At 50.3% G+C, this 20,482-nt stretch overlaps 1 protein-coding gene across 1 annotated transcript in view; it reads right to left on the reverse strand.

The window, feature by feature from the left end:
• The window catches only part of LAMA5 (laminin subunit alpha 5), a 79,628-nt gene that overhangs the window by 17,155 nt on the left and 41,991 nt on the right, over nucleotides 1-20,482 (reverse strand). Inside the window, 27 exon segments of the mRNA XM_010722429.2 lie at nucleotides 314-454; nucleotides 972-1,116; nucleotides 1,329-1,533; nucleotides 1,759-1,970; nucleotides 2,224-2,339; nucleotides 3,008-3,147; nucleotides 3,355-3,481; nucleotides 3,815-4,016; nucleotides 4,539-4,636; nucleotides 5,120-5,228; nucleotides 5,784-5,944; nucleotides 6,628-6,781; nucleotides 7,438-7,544; nucleotides 7,646-7,788; nucleotides 10,583-10,721; nucleotides 12,391-12,547; nucleotides 12,790-12,889; nucleotides 13,561-13,666; nucleotides 14,067-14,119; nucleotides 14,616-14,715; nucleotides 14,925-14,977; nucleotides 15,155-15,292; nucleotides 16,792-16,926; nucleotides 17,876-18,010; nucleotides 18,409-18,546; nucleotides 18,904-19,044; nucleotides 20,323-20,385. Of these exon segments, the coding sequence (XP_010720731.1) occupies nucleotides 314-454; nucleotides 972-1,116; nucleotides 1,329-1,533; nucleotides 1,759-1,970; nucleotides 2,224-2,339; nucleotides 3,008-3,147; nucleotides 3,355-3,481; nucleotides 3,815-4,016; nucleotides 4,539-4,636; nucleotides 5,120-5,228; nucleotides 5,784-5,944; nucleotides 6,628-6,781; nucleotides 7,438-7,544; nucleotides 7,646-7,788; nucleotides 10,583-10,721; nucleotides 12,391-12,547; nucleotides 12,790-12,889; nucleotides 13,561-13,666; nucleotides 14,067-14,119; nucleotides 14,616-14,715; nucleotides 14,925-14,977; nucleotides 15,155-15,292; nucleotides 16,792-16,926; nucleotides 17,876-18,010; nucleotides 18,409-18,546; nucleotides 18,904-19,044; nucleotides 20,323-20,385 (3,518 nt within the window).

The following is a 20,482-nucleotide window of genomic DNA, read 5'->3' on the forward strand; positions in this document are numbered from 1 at the left end:
GAGCTACGGAAGGCATCTGGATGCTGATGCTTAGAAGAGCAATTCTCAGTGTGGCTGAAAAGATGCCAACAGGGCACAACCTCACACACATCCTGATGAAGCCACTGGAAAACTGAGCACCGCCCTTGCCTGACATAATCCCCAAATGCCATCCATGACTTTCCACCCTATGAGACTCCAAAGACCAGGAAAAAGGGCTGAAAATGGGAGATGGGCAGGACAAGGATAACACTCCTCACATCTTCTCTTCCAGCAAGACAAGTGTACAATGAAGACCCAAGACAGCAGCACAGCCACGCTGCTGGTCCCTCACCTCAGCTCGGTACTTCACAGCACTGCGGCAGCGATTGGTGGCACCAAAGCAGAAACACTTGGTGCACCCCTTGGGGTTGCTGGCATCCAAAGAAAACGTCCCCAGCCGGCACTGGTCACACCTTGGGCCCTCCACATTTTCCTGGAAAATATGCAAAGCTCAGTAGTGCCATAGGTTCCTTGCTGCATCTTAGCAGAGAGCAGAGATGGCTCTTGGAGTGATCAGGCCCAACAAGGTTCATCACTGTGACAATGAAAGACAATTAAGCAGTCCCTGAACAGGTTTGCTAGCACACCACCCAGCAAACATTGAATTCACTTGAACTAAGTACTTGTAAGCCCTGCAAAGCAGCAGGAGAAGGCAGCTGAACAGCAGTTTGAGTTACTCCGCCCACACAGGAGCAGGAGTCAGTGGGTTGACAGCTTCACCTCCATCATTCTCTGACAACAGGGCTCAGAGTTCAGGCTGCCTGACAGCCCACAGACAGCTTGGTGAGTGAGCCCTGGCAGCCAGGCAAGATGGGGAAAAGGCTGTCAGGGTGTTCTGAATCGCACAACCCAGTAGGAATCAAACACCCACAGCCCCAAGGCTGTACAACCAGAGCACGGAGACTTGAACCCAGCACAAATGTATCACATGAAGGCACTGGAGGACTGACCTTGCAGTGACACTGCCCCGTCACCGGGTCGCACACGCTCGCTTCAGTGCCATCAGGATGGCAGTCACACCGCCGACAGCTGGGGTAGTGGTAGTAGCCAGGGGCACAGAGGTCACACCGTCGCCCAATTATATTGGGTTTGCACCTGGGCGGGATGCAAAAGATGCAGCATTAGAAAACTATGCTTTATGCTGCTGTATTTGCAAAGCTTCATCCGTGCTGGGAGGCACACGGTGCTGACAGAGATTTCCCTATCCTGCATGTTTCCTCCCTGCACCCTTCCAGTGTTTCCAATCACCCCAGCAGCAACCAGAGATACTGCCAGCTATGCCCTGCACAGGGACAGAGCTTCCTCACTTGCACTGCCCGCTGTCCACATCGCAGCCAAGCTCCGTCAGCTCCTGCACTCCAGGCTGAGAGCAATTGCAGTCCTCACAGCCAATGAGGGGATGGCAACCGAAGGTCTGGGGCTCACAGACAACACATTCCGGCTTCAGGGTGTGAGGAGGGCAGATGCACTGCCCTGTCACTTCATCGCAGAGACGTGTCCCACAGTCACAGGCTGCAAGAGACAAAAAGGAGGTGTGTTTGGAAAAGCAAGAGCCACGCAGCCCAAGAAAGACACAGGACAACGGAGGCAGAGCTCAGCAGCTCTGCAGAGAGCTGGGCCGCTTTCCTGAAGCTGTTTCAAGGCTAGAAAATAAACTGTTTCCAATTCTGTCTTTGCCCCAAAAGAGGCCAAGTAGCCAGTGCTGCACAAAGCAGGGCAGGAGACAGGACAACTTACGCCTGCAGTTGGGGAAGCCCCAGTAGCCAGTGGCGCAGCGGGAGCACTCTCGCCCGATGACATTGGACTTGCAGGGACATTGCCCACCAAAGGGCTCGCACTGGCTGCCCCGTGCCCCTGCCTCGTGGCACTGGCAGGGCTGTGCCCCGTTGTTGTAGAAGAGGGACAGTGAGATGGCGGAGTCGCGGCAAAACCTCGACGATGTGCTGGGACTGCAGAGGAAGACATGAGGAATCGTCATGCAGCCTCCCCACCACCCCAAAATCCAGCAGGATTTCTTCTATCAATATGTGCTAAATTGGTGGGATGGAAAGATCCCCAAACACCCTCAGGTTTGGTCACTACATAAGGAAAGTATTAAACAGTAACCTCCCCACAATCCCTATAAAGGGAACATGTTTTTGCTCCCTGAGGAGCGTGCAGCCCCCATACAGCACAGCACCCATCCAAAGCCAAGTGCCTCACTTGATATAGAAGCTGTTAATGCCACAGCTGCTGATGAAGTCATAGGACTTGTCCAGGGGTTCCTCCTGCAGGTACTGAGAGTTGTAGCTGTCCTCTGGCACCACGAGGATGTAATCCTGCAAAGGACAAGATGGGTGAGCCAGGCTCTTCAGCTGAGCTGATGGATGCAATCCAAAAGGAGCTCACTCAGAAGTCCAATTGCACCTTTAATTTCTCATCACCTCATCCCTCATGGTACACAATATAACATACAAAGGTATCTGAGTACTGAAAAGAGTGAGGGCCAACTCTCTGGTTGATCTATCCATAAGGCTCCCTCTGCTCTAATGCTCCACATGAGGAGTGACTCAAACACACTGGCAGAATACCCTAAGAGGGGAGCACTGGCTGTGCTTCAACACAAAGCAGGCACCTGATGTCATCTTAAACTCCCAGACATGAAGACGTCTGGGTTCCTGTGCTGCCTTTCAGCTATTTACCCAGATTTTGGTCAGTGCAGCCCTGCTGCCCAAGGTTTCTGCCTTGCTTTGGTGTCAAAACCACACAGCGAAGGATAACTGTCATATACTGGTCCTGCTTCTGTGGATCCTGCCATCAGTTCTACAACACTAATGCTGAAGACTGCACCTTTCTAAGCTGGTTCAGAACTGAGTGATGATGGGAAATGTTCTTACGCTGACACAGCCATAGATATTCCCAAGGACCCCAAAGACCAGCACTGCTGGAGCCATGTGGCTGGAGCCTGGTCCAGTATGCCCCAGGAGCTGCCCAGAGGAATGCTCACCAGCCACAGCTGTTTGCCTTCTGGCACTCGAACAACCACCATCAGATCATTGTCAGTAACATCCAGGACAATCTGGTCCTCGGCAACTACCAGGCTCCGGCACCCATAGCCATGTGGACAGAAAGTAGCATTGGTCTGACCTGAAAAAACAACAGATCTATTGGTCCCACATTTACCTTGGAATCCCCATCACCCCCTTCTGGTTTCAAAGACACGAGTCAGTCTTTCTTCACATCTGCAATCCTTGGAGAACTCACCATTAACTTTTGGCATGAAAAACTTTCTGGGACCCCTCTTTGAGGGCTTCTGCCCACTAGCAGCTTTCCCTGGAACCTTGCCCATCTCACCTTGCCAGATGCGCCCACCGTTGATCAACACTTCCACAGGGAAGGTGGGATGGCTGGGTTGGTAGTAGTGCAGAACAAAAGCGTAGCGCCCCAAGTTCTGAATCCGGCTGTTAAACACAACAGCAGCCTGGCCCCAAACATAAGAACAGAGTCAAAAAAACCACATCTGTGATTTCTGCCCCAATTACCCAACTGTCTCATATCAGTCAGACTTTTGGTGAATCCACCTCCCAGCTCTCCACTCTTCCCCCTTAATGGTACCACCTGCAAAGCTGCTCCTGGGAGCCCAGAGAACCAAGCAGGGTAGAATGGAGGTAAGACAGAGGGGCCCATGGGAATTACAGCTTCAGGGACAAGGTTAAAGTCCTCGTTAAATTCCAAAACTACTAATTGCTGAATTGTTAAAGCTACAGAAGAAAGAAGGAAAAATCCAGCCCACCCCTGATGCTGATGCTGCTACCTGTGGTGGCTGCAGGAGGATGAGCTCTGTGGTGGAGTCCATTGCTGTGGGAGGCCGAGGTGCAGGCTCCAGTGGGACTCCAGTTGGAGCCACATGGACAGCCTGAGCCAGGGGGACATCAGGGGCAAGAGGCAGAGCCTGGGCCCCCTCCAAAACGACTGACTGGGAAAGCTTGAGGAATCTTGAGGGAATGCAGGAGCTGCTGCAAAAGGAGACAAGGGGTTGTAAAGAGAGAGGCTTTGGGGATCCTGGCAGGAAAAGCACAACCTGTAATGCATGGCGGATGATGAAGCATGACTGATGAGGGAGAGCTTCTTACTGGGACCTGCAGCTCTGTGACATAGGCAGTAAGGACAAAAACCCTGCAAAGGCTTATTTCTGTGCATATATTATACACATATGTCAATAATGCAACAAGTACCTCTTGCTGCATGCAAGCAAGGACAAGAAAGCAAGCTTATTCATGGTGACAGCTCAGTACCTGCCACAGGAAGCAGCGTGGAGCCCAGGGACAGGACCAGCCACCTGGCTTCCAGCCCTTGTTCCAGCACCGCCTGCTTAGTGGATGTGGACAAGGTGCTTCACCTCAGCCTCCTATGCCACTGATTTATTTTAGCTAGGTCAAAAACTTAAGAAGCTGCAAAGCTGAGGGAAATGGGGCAAGCAACATTTTTGAGTTACAGCCACATTCACACTAAAATCCTGAGGGTCTTCAGACTCTTACCTATTGGATGAGAACATGCCATGGACACTGATGCAATGCACCTTCGGCTCGACGAACTCCATGGTGAACTGCTCAGCAGGAGCAAGGTACACTTTGTGCTGCCACGCATGGAAAGGAGCAGTTTCAGTTACACATCAGCCTCTGGGAGCCTACAGTGGCTTCTGAGTCCACCATCAGAGCACCAAACATCCCCTCATCAGACACTGGCTAACACACAGCAGGCCACACCTATTTCCTGCCTCTTCTTCCCCGGTACAAGCCCTAAGGTGTTTAGAAGCTCCACTTCTATCTCCATCTAAGCAACTATGAATGTCTCCAGGTAAAGTGGGAAGAAGTACTGTCATGTTGCTGCACAGCTCCTACAAAGAGCAGCTTCCTGTCAGCATCTTCTCCCAAACCCAAGTCCTGTGATCTATTTCAAAACATGCTGCTGAGCACGCTCTCCACCTTGGACTGCACATGACATAAGATGGAGATCTAGCATCCAGCCCAACCAGGGCCAGAAAGCCCTTCTGCCAGCCAGGTACTGCTCCCACCTCTCCTTGCAACCTGTGAACAGCAACCCTCATAGGGAGCCTCACCAGGAAGAAGTCAGCCAGGTCAGCGATGAACCGAATCGTAGCCTCTGAGGTAAGTTCAAAAGTTGCCAATCTGCTCTGGGAATCCACAGCAACCCCTCGACAAAGGAAACTGTGAGACAAAAATAGATTTTGAGGCCAGCCTTGAGCAGGGTCGTGACACATTTCTTGTCTTGCCAGCTATATGTCCTGGAGACATTTAGACAAAATCGCTGTAAATCTTTTGATGACTTTTCTGGCAGGTTTCCCAAGGACACCTCAGACATTTCCCACTGCACAGTTTGCAGCCTGAAGTCAGACATTTCTATAGTAAGGGGCATGGTTTGATCTTCACCAGTGGCTCCAATAAATCTGCCTGTAGGCCATTCCCCAAATCAGGGCCCCTACCAATGTACCCAGTTGCAAATAGGAGCAATAGGCCACTTGGCAGAGGTATTACAGGACTACGCTGGCACAATAATGTGCCAGGGATGCCATGCAGTTCCCAGGGACAGCCACTCAGTAAAATCCATATCCAGTTAGAATGAGTTTGGACACATGCAGCTTAGATATACAACACTGCAGCATTGCTTTACTTATGCCATAAGGCAGAAAAAGGTCAACCAAGGAAGTCTGTCCTAGCCAGGTCACAGGAGGACTGAACTTACTCTCTCAGAGCTCACCATACCTGTAGACACATGGGTAGAAGGTGAACGTGCCCTGTTGCATGGCTAAGTGCGGTGAGCTGATGGCAACACCCACCAGATGCAAAGCATTGGGATTGGCATACTCCACCACCAACACGTATTTTCCAGGTTGGGCAACAGGTAGCGACAACTGGACTTCCACCTGGAAAACAGAGACGCAGCTGGAGGAGGGGGTCCTGTCCCACCTCCCACAGCAAGTACATGTGATGCCTGTGTTACAAATCCTCTGCAGCAAACACTGGAGTTTGCACCCCACTGCTGTTTGCACCCCTCACAGGAAAAGACACACGATGGCACTCATTTGTGGCATTCCAAGTGATCATGAATTAAAAGGTGTTCACAGCTCTGATCCTCAAATCAATCTCCCCTCATCCCTGTGCAGCAGTTGCTGCTGAATGAATCGGTGCAGAACAAGCCATACTCAGAAGCACATGCTACTTGTTTGCATGGACTGATTTGTTCCAGCTTTACACCCTGAGGTTTGTGCCTTTGTGTTCAGCTGTCTGCAGTGTCTTCACCTCTGTTACTTGCATGCTGTAGGTTCTCAGAGAACACTCTAGGGGTACAAGCCAGGGCTGCAGGGGACTGAGAGGATGTGACATCCCTTACCACGTGCCATGCAAGTCTTTGTAAGCTGTTTGCATGCAAGACACTGCTTTTGGTCTTGAGCAACAGGGCATGCAAGCACGCAGCCTCAACACTGATGGAGCAACTGAGGTGCACTTGGGTGCAGCATCCTTCTGGTAACCTGCCCAGGTATGCAAAGCACCAGGCAGTGCAGAGATGACTCCACCATGCAAGGGATGAAGCAAAAGTGCTACTCACATCATTGCCACTGCACATTGCCATCCAGGGATGGGAAGGGGTGAGTTGCTCCGTGGGACAGCCTCTGGGTAACCTGTTGTCCAGCCTGCACACGGCATCCACCCCTGCCACAGCAGGGAAGCCATCCAGAGACAGGTATTTATACAAGAGGCAACTAAAAGTGTAAGAATTTGAAAAGAGCTTTTGTTACATAACAGCTGTAAGAGCCAAAGACACGCAAGAAGACTGCCCTGCCCAAAGAAGCATCTCTAGTAATTGTGGTGCAAGTCCACATGTTACAGGACCAGCAAGAACAGTCAGAACAAAAAACTTCTCCCCTTGGAGTGTGCTTTATGCTGAGGAGTGCTGCTATAATGGAGAGGATGGGTGATGTCCAGAACCCACCCAGCCTCCCTACCAGCATGGACAGAGGGGTCCTGGGCAGCACATGCAAATGCACTGAGACGCTCTAAGCACTGACCAGACTCTGCCCATTCATTTTAAATAGTCCAGCAAGCACTAACTTGAAGCCATTTTCCAGCACTACTGACTGACGTATACGGCACTGGAAATGTATCTTAGCATAGGAAATGGCTATGGTCTTACTGTGTTAGATCAAGAACAAGGATTGACTGTGCCATGGATGAGGCGACCTGTGCATTGGACTTTTAGGCCACTGCAGGCTCAGCAGAATTTATCAACCATGGCAAGCACTCCACAAAACAGTTTTACTGCATCCAGACCCCCATCAGATGTACACTATATATTTTTCTTAACTCCGGGCCAAGAAGAGCTGAGTCCCACATGGCACAAAGATACAGAGATTCTTACTTCTGGGTGGCTTGTTCTGGGGCTGGCTGGTATGTACACGGATCTGTGACCTTTAACTGCAGTATTGGAGCTTCATAGTATGAGCTGGGTAGCAAGACCAGATAGTCCTAGGCAGAGAAAAAGGAGAGTGAGTTCCATGTAGGACACTTGTCCCCGTAGAGCTGCTGAAGCTCCTCATGGTAGATGGAAGACAGGGGCTGGTCCTTACCAGCAGCACACCCTCTGCTTCGACAATCAGAGACCAAGTGTTGGGGTTGAGTACGAAGGGCTCCCCAAAGCTGTTCTGCGGGACAGTGACAAAGGCTGGCTCCGTGCTGGGAGCAAAGACGATCTGCTTGCTCTGCTCTGTACCTGGAGCGGGAGGGACAAGAGGCTGTGAAGGCACTGGGGAGGGGATAGAAAGTCTGGGGCTGCAAATCAGAGGCTGCGCTCAGGTGAGCAGCTCTGTAGGGCAGCAGGGAGCCCTGGGCAGCTGCTCTCTTGGTGCTGCTGGAAGATGCACCACAATCCCACACTGACCCTTAATAGAGACATCTGCTCTGAGTCTACCAGTAGCTTAACAGGAAAAAAATATTAAAATCACTGTAATCCTTAACGCTAATCCACAGCTCTCACAGTGTGCTCTGCATCCCTGGACTGCAAAGCGCAGAGTATTCCATGCCAAATAGCATTCTTCCTGCTAGAGAAGGAACTAATGTGAAGAATTTATTCTGAGACAGACAAAAAGAATTGCTCAGATACATTTTTCCTTAGGGATATTCTGATCCCAAGTCCACAGGCAAGTTAACCGTCTTCTCATAAACTCTCAGACTCCCAATGTGTGCTCCTGTCCTTCTTGTCTGCCATAGACTGAGATTTAGTTAATGATTTTAACTGACAGGAGTGCAGCTGAATAGCTCCTTGGCTCAGCTGACACATTTCTGTAACCATTCTATTCATTAACTCTGGACGAAAAAACAGCAGAGCACCTAGAAGCAGTTTCAGGAGGATTTTTATGCACATGGTTAAGAGGGATTCACTGAGTATGGTTGCATGGGGAGCAGATGACGTGAAGAAGTGGAGAATGCCACACGCTGACTGTCTTGGTATGGTACATGGACATCAAGGCAAATTGCAGAGGGTCAGAAGCTAAAGCAAGGGCTTTTGCTGCTGCTGGGATGAGTCAACCTCTTCTCGTGTGTGCTAGTTCTGCAACAGCCTGGCTTCAGCTGGGGCCAAACTCTCACTTTCACAAATGGGAAGCAAAGATGAGGATGTGAGGAATGAAGAGACTTCCCTGAATAGGTCATGGGGCAGATTTCTTGACGAGCTGAACTTTGAGAGCACTCCTTTGAGAGATTACACAACTCAAACTCAGATGGGTTGTGGAGGTGGAGTGGGAAGAACTGGCCAGTAGACCATATGCTTGGAAAAGGCTTCCCTTTTCACAAGCCACATCTTGCTCATCTTCTTCAAGCAGAGAGAGATTAAATGGTCAAATACAACCTTTTATCTTCTTTTCAGGCTGCTTGTCTTTTACCACTTGCCCATTCCACCCAGGCAGAAGGTGGCCCAGCATTTCTCAGGCCAATCTGGTCTATGAAAGAAGCTGCTCTCCTGGATCCCTTTGGTGGTGTAGCAGTCTGGTAGTTTGCCTTTCAACATTAAAAAAATCAAACACTGCTTCTGAGCAAGGAGAGAAGCACATCATGGCACAAATAAGCTCTGCTGCTGGACAGGAAAGTTCAAATACTTCCTGACCTTCAGCGGGATCCTCAAGCATGAGCTTCATTCATGCTTCTCTTGGCTTTCTGCTGTGTAATATGGCTGGCCTTAAAATTACCAGCTATTTTTCCCCTACAAAAAAAAGAAAAAGAAAAAGAATAATATCTTGGCATTTCAAACTTTGTATATCAAATCAAAGGCAAAACATCTTCTATGTCAACTCAAGAAAGAGGACAGAACTTCACATACAAATAAATTAATTTGCTGATGCCAGCAATCTTGTACTGTGCAAGCACAGCAGCATAATGTGGCTGTACGTTTGACAGAGAGGCAAAATCAATCAGCCAGCTGTGCCCTAGAGTACTTGCATGGCTTCAGGTCTGTACCCACACAATTCTGCTCACACTGATTCCCAAAATAACTGATGCCCAGGTCAGTTCACATTTTGTTCAGCCACATTTTAGTGGCTCTTCGTCCTCTTCAGCAGCTTGTGTCTTGGTAAGAAACTAATTACTGGAGTGCATTGCCTGTATAACATGCAATTTCAAGTCACTTCCAAAGCCTGTGATGCCAGCAGCCTGTTTTAGGAGATGCACAAAGCAAGGACAAGCTTGCACACATTAGAGTAGCTGCTAAGACTATGTCCAGCTGCCAAAGTTTGGATCCCATTGCCAGCACTTGGCAGATTCTGGTTTTGTGGAAACTCGGCTCAGTTCTGCCCGGGGCGCTGTGATGACTCTGCCCCTTGCTGGAGAGACTGTATCTAGTTGTCCAACAGCCTTATCCAACAACAGTCTGACTGATAACAGTCCTCAACGAGTAGCCCCAGAACTGGAGACCAGCTTTGTAATGCTGTGTTAAATAAAGGAGGTTATAGGCTCAAATCAGCCTTTGAGTTGGAAGGGCAGATCTAACAGGTAAAGCCATATGGAAGTGTCTTCTGGAAAGGATGATGAAGAAGGTTGCCTGGAATGGGGAGGAGGTGGCGATGGTGCAGGAAAGCAGAGCAGTCTGGGATCCTTACCTCTCCTTCGTGGCTGATAAGCTGTAATTTTGCCATATACAGTGGCCCCTCCTGAATTAATATACCTCAGGATGACATGGAACAGATAGAGCTCTGCCTCCTTCACGTTTACAGTGACTCTGATTTTATTCTGCAAAAAGCAAAAAAGCACATGGGGCACATGTCACTGGGAGGCCAGCTCCTGGCCGCACACCTGCACTGCAGGGGAGCCTCACCCACCTGCCTACCTGCCTGCCTACCTGCCTCTCTTCCCCCTCCCCACCATCCCATGGCACAGCACTGGCCAGCCAGCTGGGATGGGCACGCTCAGGATGGGCACACCTGGGACAGTCACACCTCAGACAGGAGAAGGGGCAGAGGAGCAGTGTCGCAGCGTGGGATGCTCTGAGTTAGTCTAGAAGTGAAAAATGCACTTACAGTTGCCACAAATATTAAACTTTCCTTCCTCAACGACCGAGACCCTCCCTTCAACACTGGCGGACCCCCGGCTGACGTAGCGGAAGACGAGGCGGAAGAGGTCGGGGGAGGTCACATTGAGAGTCACCACTACCTTGGGCTGGTGGGAGAGAGAAAGGGGAGAGAAGCAGAGCACACCTTCAATTACCTCCACCGCTGACAGCCACCAGCCCAAGCACAGCCGCTTGGCTCACTGCTCCCAAAGCGACATGCCACAATGCAAGGAGAAGACAAGCACCCTGGCCCTACAGCCCCAGCACGGGCACCTCACAGTGACATCCCCTCCAGGGCTGCCTGCAGAGCACGCAAGCTGACAGTGGAAATGAGTCGGGAGCCTCTGACCACGTCTGGAAGGTTCTCTGGCACAGCAGGGTTGTTCAGCTAGTCTGGTACACATGCTAAGTCAGAGGAGAGGTTTTAAGAAATCCTTGCTTTTCTTATCCACATAATGCTCTTGGGCTTTGTGACATAACCAGCTAGCAGGTAGCAAATGCTGAAGCCACTGCTCCTGTGCTTCCACATCTCTGATAAGATGCCAACAGAGAAGGCTGCAAATGGAGTTCATTCCTCATCCCCAGGAAACTGCAAGACTAAGAACCACCGGTGGCAAGGAAATGTGCCATTGAGTGTGCATCAGTCCTCCGCCTACCTGCAAACTGCTTGGGAAGACCTGAGTTAAACAGATGCTTTAGGTCCTACTCATTTTAAAGAGATCTAAACACCTGCTTGAATACCCCTCTGCTTATGGTGGAAAGCAAGGGGCATGCCTGGGGAGACTCCTAAGGAAGGTTGTGTTCCTGGGAACTGCAGTTATACACCCACAGGAGAGCAAACTGGAAAGACCTTGTAGAATGCAAACTACAGGAGAGAACTGCCAGCAGAAAGCCATGAGCTTGCTCTTCTATCAAGGCCTATTTCTATCTTGGTGCCAACACTGGATGCAAAACAAAGCCAAGAGCTTGAGCATGAGCATCATCCTTAAACTTTAAGGCTAGAGTTTTCTCAAGGGAACCTACAGTAGTTTGCTGCCTAGCTCCTAAGTACAAATTCAATGGAAAAAAGTTAATACTTCTGGCCTCTCTGTTATTTCACTTAAGTGTGAAACAAAGTGCAGAAAACTGAAAGTACACACACCAAAATAAGGAACCTTAAATGGGACAAGACTGTAGGAGAACGACTGCCCTGCACTCCGTCCCCGAACACAGACGCAGGTGATACTTCAGCAGGTGCCATGCAGAAGAATCCGATGAGAAATAAGAGAGTCAAGAGATGAAACAGCTTAATCTCAGGGGCTTAGACAATTCCAGGTTAGTGTAAATCATATTTATGGCAAACCGTCTGTCAGCAAGAGCCGAAGCTGAGGTCTAAGCTGAATATGGCAGCAAAGAACCTGCTTTATTTTTGGAAAAGTGTGAGAAGGTTATGCGGAAAGTTGCAAGAAAGAGCAGAGTCAGAGGAAATAGCCACAAGGAAACCCCGAGACAGTGTTTATAGATATCCATGTAAGCAATCACCAAGCGACCACCTCTGTCTAACCAGATTAGGATATCAGGGGACTCCCAGTTTAGGATCTTTCCCCTCATCAGTCTGTGCCGCCCCCAGAACTACAGGAAATATCTCCACAAACAGGCTATATATACACTGTGCTGTTTATGTTGGCTGCCACGTGGCTCTGAGAGGCGCTTGGGGTAACAGATGTGTGCCAAAAACACGTCAGCTTTCTGCTGGCCGCGTCCTCCCCAGGGAGAGCTGGGCTGGGACCAGTGTACCTGGATGGAGGACATCTGTGCATATCCCCGCCAACTGAAGCCCTCAAACTCCAGCGGGTTGTAGCCGAAGCGCACAGCCCGGCCGGCTGGCGTGGTCCCTTCCTCCAGCTCAAATTTCAGGTGGTGAAGGTCAGGGAAATAATGATCCCGCACGGGTCTGGGGAAGAGAAGGAATACCGTTACTTTTACGCGGAGGGAAAGGCTCTGTACTCACCTAGCTGCTCCCCCCCCAGCCCCTTTCGCCTTTTGAGCTGCTAGTTTCAGACGCTTCACGCCTTCACTGCAGGCAGGAGGACACCTCAGCCAACACGTGGCTGCCATCCAGATGACCGGGTCCCCATGCAGGACACACCAGCCCCAAGGGATGGGCACGATGCAAGGTCCCGAGGTGCAGCTTACTGAGTGCAGGTGGGCCCACGCGTGTTCTGCCGGCAGCGGCAGGCTCCGCTCCGCTCCTCGCAGGACGGCCCCAGTGACCCACCGACATCGCAGCGGCAGCCTGTGGGCAGGAAGCGCCTGTTTACATTCCCGCCACGCTAACGAGCTCCTGGTCCCTAATCAAAGGCGCACCCCAGCGGGTGGGGAGGCCGGGGCCACTATTTTTATTCCATTGTATCCGTTTTCATATTGGCCTCAGCCCCGCTTGGATCAGCTCCTCTTCCACCTCAGCGCTGAGCTATTTGCAGATATCCAACGGCTGCGGGAGAAACAAGGTCTGCAAGCCCTCAGCCCTCACAGCCAGGCACCGGCACCACAGCGGCCTTGTTCCCTCTTCCCAACCCTTCCGGGACTGTGTGGGCCAGCCGACGGCGGCCGGATCTCCTCCTTCTCCTCTTCCCATGGTCATGATGGAGAGCAGCCAACCCCACGTGTCCGTGTCCACCTGCTCCCAACAGGAGGAAGGGGGACAGCGGCGAGGACACGACCACCAGGCTTGCGTCCCTCAGCCTTAAGGACCTTTGTCCACCAGTGGTAAAAGCATGATTTTGGGTTTCCAGATACCCAGTAAGATCCAGCACATGTTCTAGGTCACAGTATGCTGAAAAGAAAGGGGTGGGACATCTGCTCTTTCTCTCCAAGGCCACCAATCAGTTGAGGTATGCAGACACTTGCTCCAGGTTCAGCCCGTGTGCCCCCCTCCTTCACCTGACATGTGAGAAGGGAACTCACCTTGGCAGCCAAAGTAATTTGCGTTCTCCATACTGAAGTAGCCATCTTTGCACGCTGAGCAGAACTGGCCACAGGTGTTTGGTTTGCAGAAACACTGCCCATTGCCCTAGGAGAGAGCAGGGATGGGAGCTGATTCCCTCTCATTGCTCCTCATGGCCGAGCCATTACTCAGCTATGTGGGTTCTAGTCAGAGGTGCTGGAGGAACATTGTGAGTTTCATGCTTCCTGTGTGTGGGTGGGCCAGATAAGGGCCAGATAAGTGCAACTGCCCGAAAATTCAGGCAAACAAAAATCCAAGCATCCTGGGCCAGACCCAGAAATATTTAGGTGCCTAATTTATGACAGGTCTTAATCCCACATTGTCATGCAAGCACAGATTGTGGTGTGACCTTTGAGAGTTCAGCGTCAGGATGGGAGTCTCCAGCAGCTGCTGGGAAAGAGAGCTGAAACACACCCAAGACAGCACAGTTTCAGATGTGCCTGGAGGCAGAGAAGAGCAAACCCACCTGCTGACACTCTGCAATTCCGCTGATGGTGCCCTTGGTCTCACACTTGCAGCCTGGAGAGGGGAAGATGAACAAGAAAGAGCATTCAGCACCTAAGAAGATGCCTGATGGGTGATCATTACCCACCATACCAGAGGACGCTGCCTGGGATAATAGGACCTGAAAGCTGGTCAAGTAGAGAGTAGCAATGCACAAGGGTTCACTTTTCATTTTGGACAGTTATCATTACAGATACAACTGTCAAAGACATCTGACAGTTTTCTTCACATTGGGCCATAAAAGTCTAAGTGTGCAAGGTCTTCAGGGAGAGCCGAGGACTCATTGCACGAGCTCTGTGTTCCACCCCAAGCAAAATGCTCTGGGCTCTAGCCTTTCCCATCTCCAAGAGGTGCCCCGGGTACCTCCAGCATTGACATATCTCATGGTAAGAAGGAAGGAGAGGTATCACTTCCATCCAAAAGTGGTGGCCCCCACTGGCTTCAGTTTGAACCTTGTATCATTACAGTGTGGAAAGGACTTTTTGGGGTTGTGCATTTGCCATTTCCTTACTCGTGCAGCCATAAGGGTTATCTGGAGTCAGGTTCCAGTACAGGGGCTTGCATCTGTCACAAGCTGGGCCTTCAACATATGCCCGACATGCACAGGAGCCCTGGAGAAATGGAGGAGAAAAGAGCAGGTGAGAATTTACGTAACAGTGGCTGAACATAGTGCCTGTTACCCTAGAGTGAGCAATGGCTGCTTCTAGAACTGCACTTCAGGAATGATTTGGCCCAAGTGAGAAGAAGAGGGGTCATGCAAAATAAATAAATAAACAGAATGACCTGCAGAGGTTGGGCAGGTTCATCTGATGATACTCACTGGGGCCAGCGAGGGATCTGCAGTCACTAACCCAGCTGGGTTACAGGAGCCCACTAGAAAAGAGAGGCACAAGGAAGGATTTGTAAAGAGACAACTCACATCCTGATTGCTCCTCAAAGCAGTCATTTCTTCGCTGACATAGCCGTTAGGGAACGACATCCCATTTACCAGCACCACACCATGTCCATGACCCCAGGGTCCCTGTCCCAGGAGGAGAAAGGAGCTATTACCTTCACAGTGTGGAAATCCATAGGCGCCCGGCACACAGCTGTCACAGCGCAGCCCCGTCACTTTGGGCCGGCAGCTGCACTGCCCCGTCTCCTGGTCACACGTGCTGTGCAGAGAGCCCTCCCTGGAGCACTGGCAGGCTGCAAAAGAGGAGAGAGGAACTGCTGGGCTTGCAGGGCACAAAGACTTCTGCATTCAAGGCCTCCCTTCAGCAACCTCTTTTGTCTGCCTGACCTTCACCATCACTGAAGTAGTCAAAAACAGGTTATAAATAACAAATGCACTCATTCTTTCATCTAAAGTTAAAAAAAAAAAAAAAAAACTTTTAAAAGAAAAACAATGTTTTCACATTTTTTATCAGAGCCATTCATGTACACCTATGTGTTTTTCAGTGGCGGGGGGAGAAGTTTTGGTTAAAGAAAAAGGGGAATGTGTGATCTCATTCCAAAAAGGTCAGCAAGCAACGACAGATTTGCAAAAGCTCATTTGCACCCAGGCCCCAAGGAACAATACTCAGCCATGATGCATGTGGGCAGCAAAGGACCATGCACTGCCATGGCTCTGCTGGGGGCAAGGGCAGAGTGACGCCTCTGTGCTTCCTGCACAACCTGCTCCTGCAAACCACACAGCACTCCTGCTGCCATATCACATGAAAGGTCAACAAGCTGCCCCTGCCCTCCTGGCACAACCAACACTCCTCAATTCCCTGTTCTGATGCCAAAGGGGACATGGGTACAGCAAAGCACTGTTAATTAAACAACAGATTTTTTTAAAAGCCAGGTTTTCGTCTTCTTTCCCTGCCATGATTCCTCTACTTCCCTGCAATCTGGATACCGCTTTAGAAGAGAAAAAAAAAAGAAGACTACTGAATTCCTATGAGACCATTTCAGCCATGCCTTCAGCCTCTTCAAAGGCATAATGCCGGCATCAGCAGTTGCAAGGAGTGCTCTGCCAGCTGGCTGCAGCTCAGGCATCTACATTTAGTATGGTGCAAGAGGGTGACGATGCTCTTTTGTAGCTTCAGGGAAATGGTATCACAGATTATTTTTTAATGAGCAGTAAATTCTTGCTGGGAGACATAAGAATACATCTGGCTTCCAGTCAGGCTGCCAACAGGAGGGAGACGGGGACGCTGCCCGGAGCTGGAGAGGGCCATTCAGAGTAACCAGAACTCAGCCCTGGCACCAGCAGGAGTGATGCAGTGCCCAGGGAAGTCACTGGAAAGCTCTCTCCTTGAATTTGGGGCTGACATGAAACCCCAAATTCTGCTCTTTCGGAGAGGGAGTCTGAACCTATTCATTATCTGTAGGTCTGTTTCAGAGGCCATATATCCAGACTGAATTTTATTTCCAACCAACCAGACAGACCCGAGCTCCTGCTGTTAGTGACAACGAGCTTGGAGAGACAAAACTGCACAGCCTCTGGGGAAGCATTCCTTAGAGATGTTTCCTCATTACATAGCATGCCTATCGGATGAGATAGCCAGGTGAACAAGAGAATTGCTTCCTGCTGCAAGAGCCGGTTATATTCATATATAACCCTTGGAGCTGCATTTCAGAAAGGGAAACCATTACTAAGCCAGTAACAGCAGCTATTCCCTTTCCTCCCCTAAGATCCTCTCACAACAGTGGTTACTCACGTGTGCAGCTGGGGTACCCGTAGAAGCCCAGGGCACACTGGTTGCAGGTGTGCCCTGCAAAATTCACATGGCATCGGCACTGGCCAGCTGGGCTGCAGTTGTTGTCCACAGCACCCCGGGAGTCGCAGGAGCAAGCTGGAAGAACAGGACTCTGATGAAACACCTGAACCATGGCCAAGCACTGCTGGTCTGAACTGTCAGTCAGTCCCACAGGGATTAGTTATTTATATAAAAAATGAATTCATTTCTTAATTCCGCAGAGAGATGGGGAATACCTTCATCTAGAGTCAAAGCCATACCAGGAAAATGACCCCGAGAGGTGGTGAATGTTTTTTACAGCCTATTCAATGCACCTTTAGCAAGTTAATGCACAAAAACATGCGTCCAACCCATCAGTTTAATGTTTTTGTTGCCCTCTTTTTTTAAATTAAAAAAAAAATATATAAAAAAAATTGCTTCTTATATACATTAACTATGTTATATGTTTTATATATGGTACCACGCAATTACTGTTCACCCAGTGCAGCCCAGACAAGCCAAAAGGTTGGAGACCCATGAACTGAAGAGAGACAAGAAGGTGTAAGCTGGGACTTTCGGTCACAGCTGGGGTGTGATGAGGAAGTGTGACTAATAACAGTTGCTCTTCCACCAGGCTTTGGCATGATCCATGACCTCCAGAACAAGCCTGCCAAATTCTTACTGGAAGTCACATGGGTGATGTTGAGAAGCATCAACATTCTCCAGAGAAAGGCATGTTTTGGGGAACGTGACAGACCAGCAGGAACTGAGTGTTAATGCTCATTAAAATGTCCTATGTGAATAACCCAAACTTGAGGCACACTCCAGCAATTTTTACTGCTGATGCACTTTGAGCAGGGAGCTGGGTGGGCTTCTCTGTTCCGCATTCAGCTGCACATTTTCACTAGGAAACCACCAGACAAGGTCCTCAGCTGCCTTGCCAGCACGGCTCCAGCTTGTTCTCCTTCAGTTGGAGCAAACAGCTCCCCTGACAGGTGTTTTGGGGAGACAGAGTGCCCTGACTCGAGGCCATTCCCATCCCTTTGCTGCTGCCGCAGGTCCTTACCATAGCAGTGGGGGTAGGAGTGGTGCCCAGAGCTGCACTGCTCACACCGTGGCCCTGTGAATTCAGCCCTGCAGAAACATCTCCCAGAGGAGTCGCAGCCTCCTGGCAGTGTCCCAACAGCACTGCAGCCACACACTGCAACAGAGGGAAAATATCTTCCAATTTCCAGGAGCAAAGGTTGTGACACAACAGGGCTTTTTCTGAGGCTCTTGAACAGCCACATAAGCATTCAAGCTGTTGATCTCTGCCTATTTTTCCATGTCCTCCAAAATGCCCACACAACCACTTTCTAGACTTCCTCCAAAATCCTACCAGAAGACGCTGGCTTTGCTATAACATCGACCCTACAGCTGGCAAAGGCACACTGCTGTTCTCACACTGACTGTCACTGTGCTACCCTTGTCTTGTGCTCATCTTTGGGCATCTTTTCTCCAGTAAAGCATCTGTAAGCAAGGCAGAGATCATCTTAGGGTATCACTGCACACCGGTCCATTCATGGAACCCACCCAGCCCTGGGGAGCACAGATACTTACACTGGCACAGGGGGTAGTTGAAGTAGCCAGGAGCGCACTGATCACACGAGTGCCCTTCAAATCCTGTTCGACACAGGCACTGTCCTGTCTCACTGTCACAAGTGCCATCATACTGACCCGGGCCAGAGCACTGGCAGGCTGGAAAGCAAAAAGGGCGCTAGTTAATAAACAGCTTCTTAGTGTTTTCCCCTCCTAAGAACCAAACTCCTGCTTCCTCTGGGCTGGAAACTGGAGAAACCACAGGGGACAGAGCTGACAGCAAATATGCCCAGCCCAGAGCTCATATCCATATGGAATTTCTCAACAGCCCCCCAGGGCTGCGAGGACACTAGAGGGTCACGGCTGGGTGGAAAATACCAGCAAAAGTCCTGGGAATTTGTCACTTGGAAGTGAGGCTGGAGAATTCCTTTCTGCAGAGTGAGATGAGTGGAGGGTGGGAAGAGGCAGGAAGGTGAGCAGGGGAAGGTGTGGGGCTGCCAACCCTGAGTCACTCACGCTGGCAGAGGGGTCCATAGTGGCCTGGAGTGCACTGGTCACAGTGTGTCCCTTGGAAGTTGGGTTTGCACACGCACATCCCCACCCGAGGGTCCTTGCGGCAGGCATTGCCTTCTGTCCCACCGGCATAGCAGTCACAGTCTGCAGAGGGACACAACAGGCAACATGAAGAGGACAAAAGATGAGATTGGCTATCAGTTGATCTCTGTTGCTCGGCAGAGGTCCATAAGGACAGAGAAGGGGATGCAAGACAACAGCTCACAAGGTTTTCCCCTAACAACCTTCGTATCAGATGCAAATGTTTTAACTAAAGCCTGCTTAGGTGAGCAGCACGGCTGGCTCGTGGGGTCACAGGATGGCTGGGAAATCTCAGCATCACACAGTGTGCAAGATGCTGGACTGGCAGCAGGGCAATGTACAGAGCAGACAAATGCTGTCAGCACAGCTCACTCAGGGCTGATTTGGCGCAGCACTGCCAAAGAGCTGTGCACAAATTACCACAGATTTCAGCTACTAAGGGTGGGGCTTTGGCTCTTTCCCTGCTGAATCCAAGCCCTTCTCCCTGTTAGGGCCCTCGTCCAACTCAGCAGCAGTATGGGTGATGGGCTGAGGGAGGGAAGTGCAAAACTTGTCCAGCAAGCAGAGGGAGGGGGAGGCAGGGAAATGAGAAGGGAAGTGAGAAATTCCAGCTCAGGAAAGAAAAACCTGCATGTAAGATACAGGCAGTATCTTACAGAGTTTAGAGTATCAGAAGGAAGTAAAAGGTTATCTGCAGCACACTGGGGAGCATGAGACAGGGGAGGACACAGTGGGAAAAGAGAAGAAAAAGGACAAAGGAAGAGATCAGCTGAGAGGGGTGACTGTCAGACAGGAGGGAGATAGAGGGGGCATGGCTGAGAATTCCAAATAACAGAGAAAGCAACGTGAAGTGAGCAGCTGTCTGCACACGCTTTCCAGACACTTGCAGCAGTGCTGCTCATGGCTTTGTGCACAGGGGCTGTCAGCACAGACCCACTGTGCCTTCCAGCCTACAGAGAGCGCACAGGGTGCATGGTAGGACAAGTCTGCATCAAAACCCAAAGGCTGAGATCAGGGAGAGCACAGCTTGAATTCAAGCTCAACCACAGCCCCTCCATGATCTTAGGGTACTGCTTATAGGGAGGCCAGAAAGGACATTTTCTCATGGTTTGAACCTCAGAAGAAAACACACAGTTATGCTCTGAGTTTCCCTATCTACAATAACGGGATCGTAAAGCTCACTTTCTCCTACCCCTCAGCTGCCTCCTTTCTCAGAACCACTGTGTGTCAGGCTTGTCTCTTACAACCTACAAGCTCTGTAAACTGAAGACCTGAATTTGCTTTAGAGGGCATGATAATAGCAGGGTGATTGCCAAAGACAAGGAAAATTGCAGTGCTTACTTATTATCTGTCCTGCAGGGAGCACTTGTTCTCCAGTATCGTTATAAGCAAAGGCTGGAACAGCTGTTTGGAGAAAGAGACATTGCACAGGTCACCACACCACACCACAAATCAATTACAGCCACTCTTAACCCAGGCTCCTGAATGATGTCTTTTTCCC

This window comes from Meleagris gallopavo, chromosome 22 (assembly GCF_000146605.3).
Source record: "Meleagris gallopavo isolate NT-WF06-2002-E0010 breed Aviagen turkey brand Nicholas breeding stock chromosome 22, Turkey_5.1, whole genome shotgun sequence".
In the NCBI taxonomy this organism is placed as follows: domain Eukaryota; kingdom Metazoa; phylum Chordata; class Aves; order Galliformes; family Phasianidae; genus Meleagris; species Meleagris gallopavo.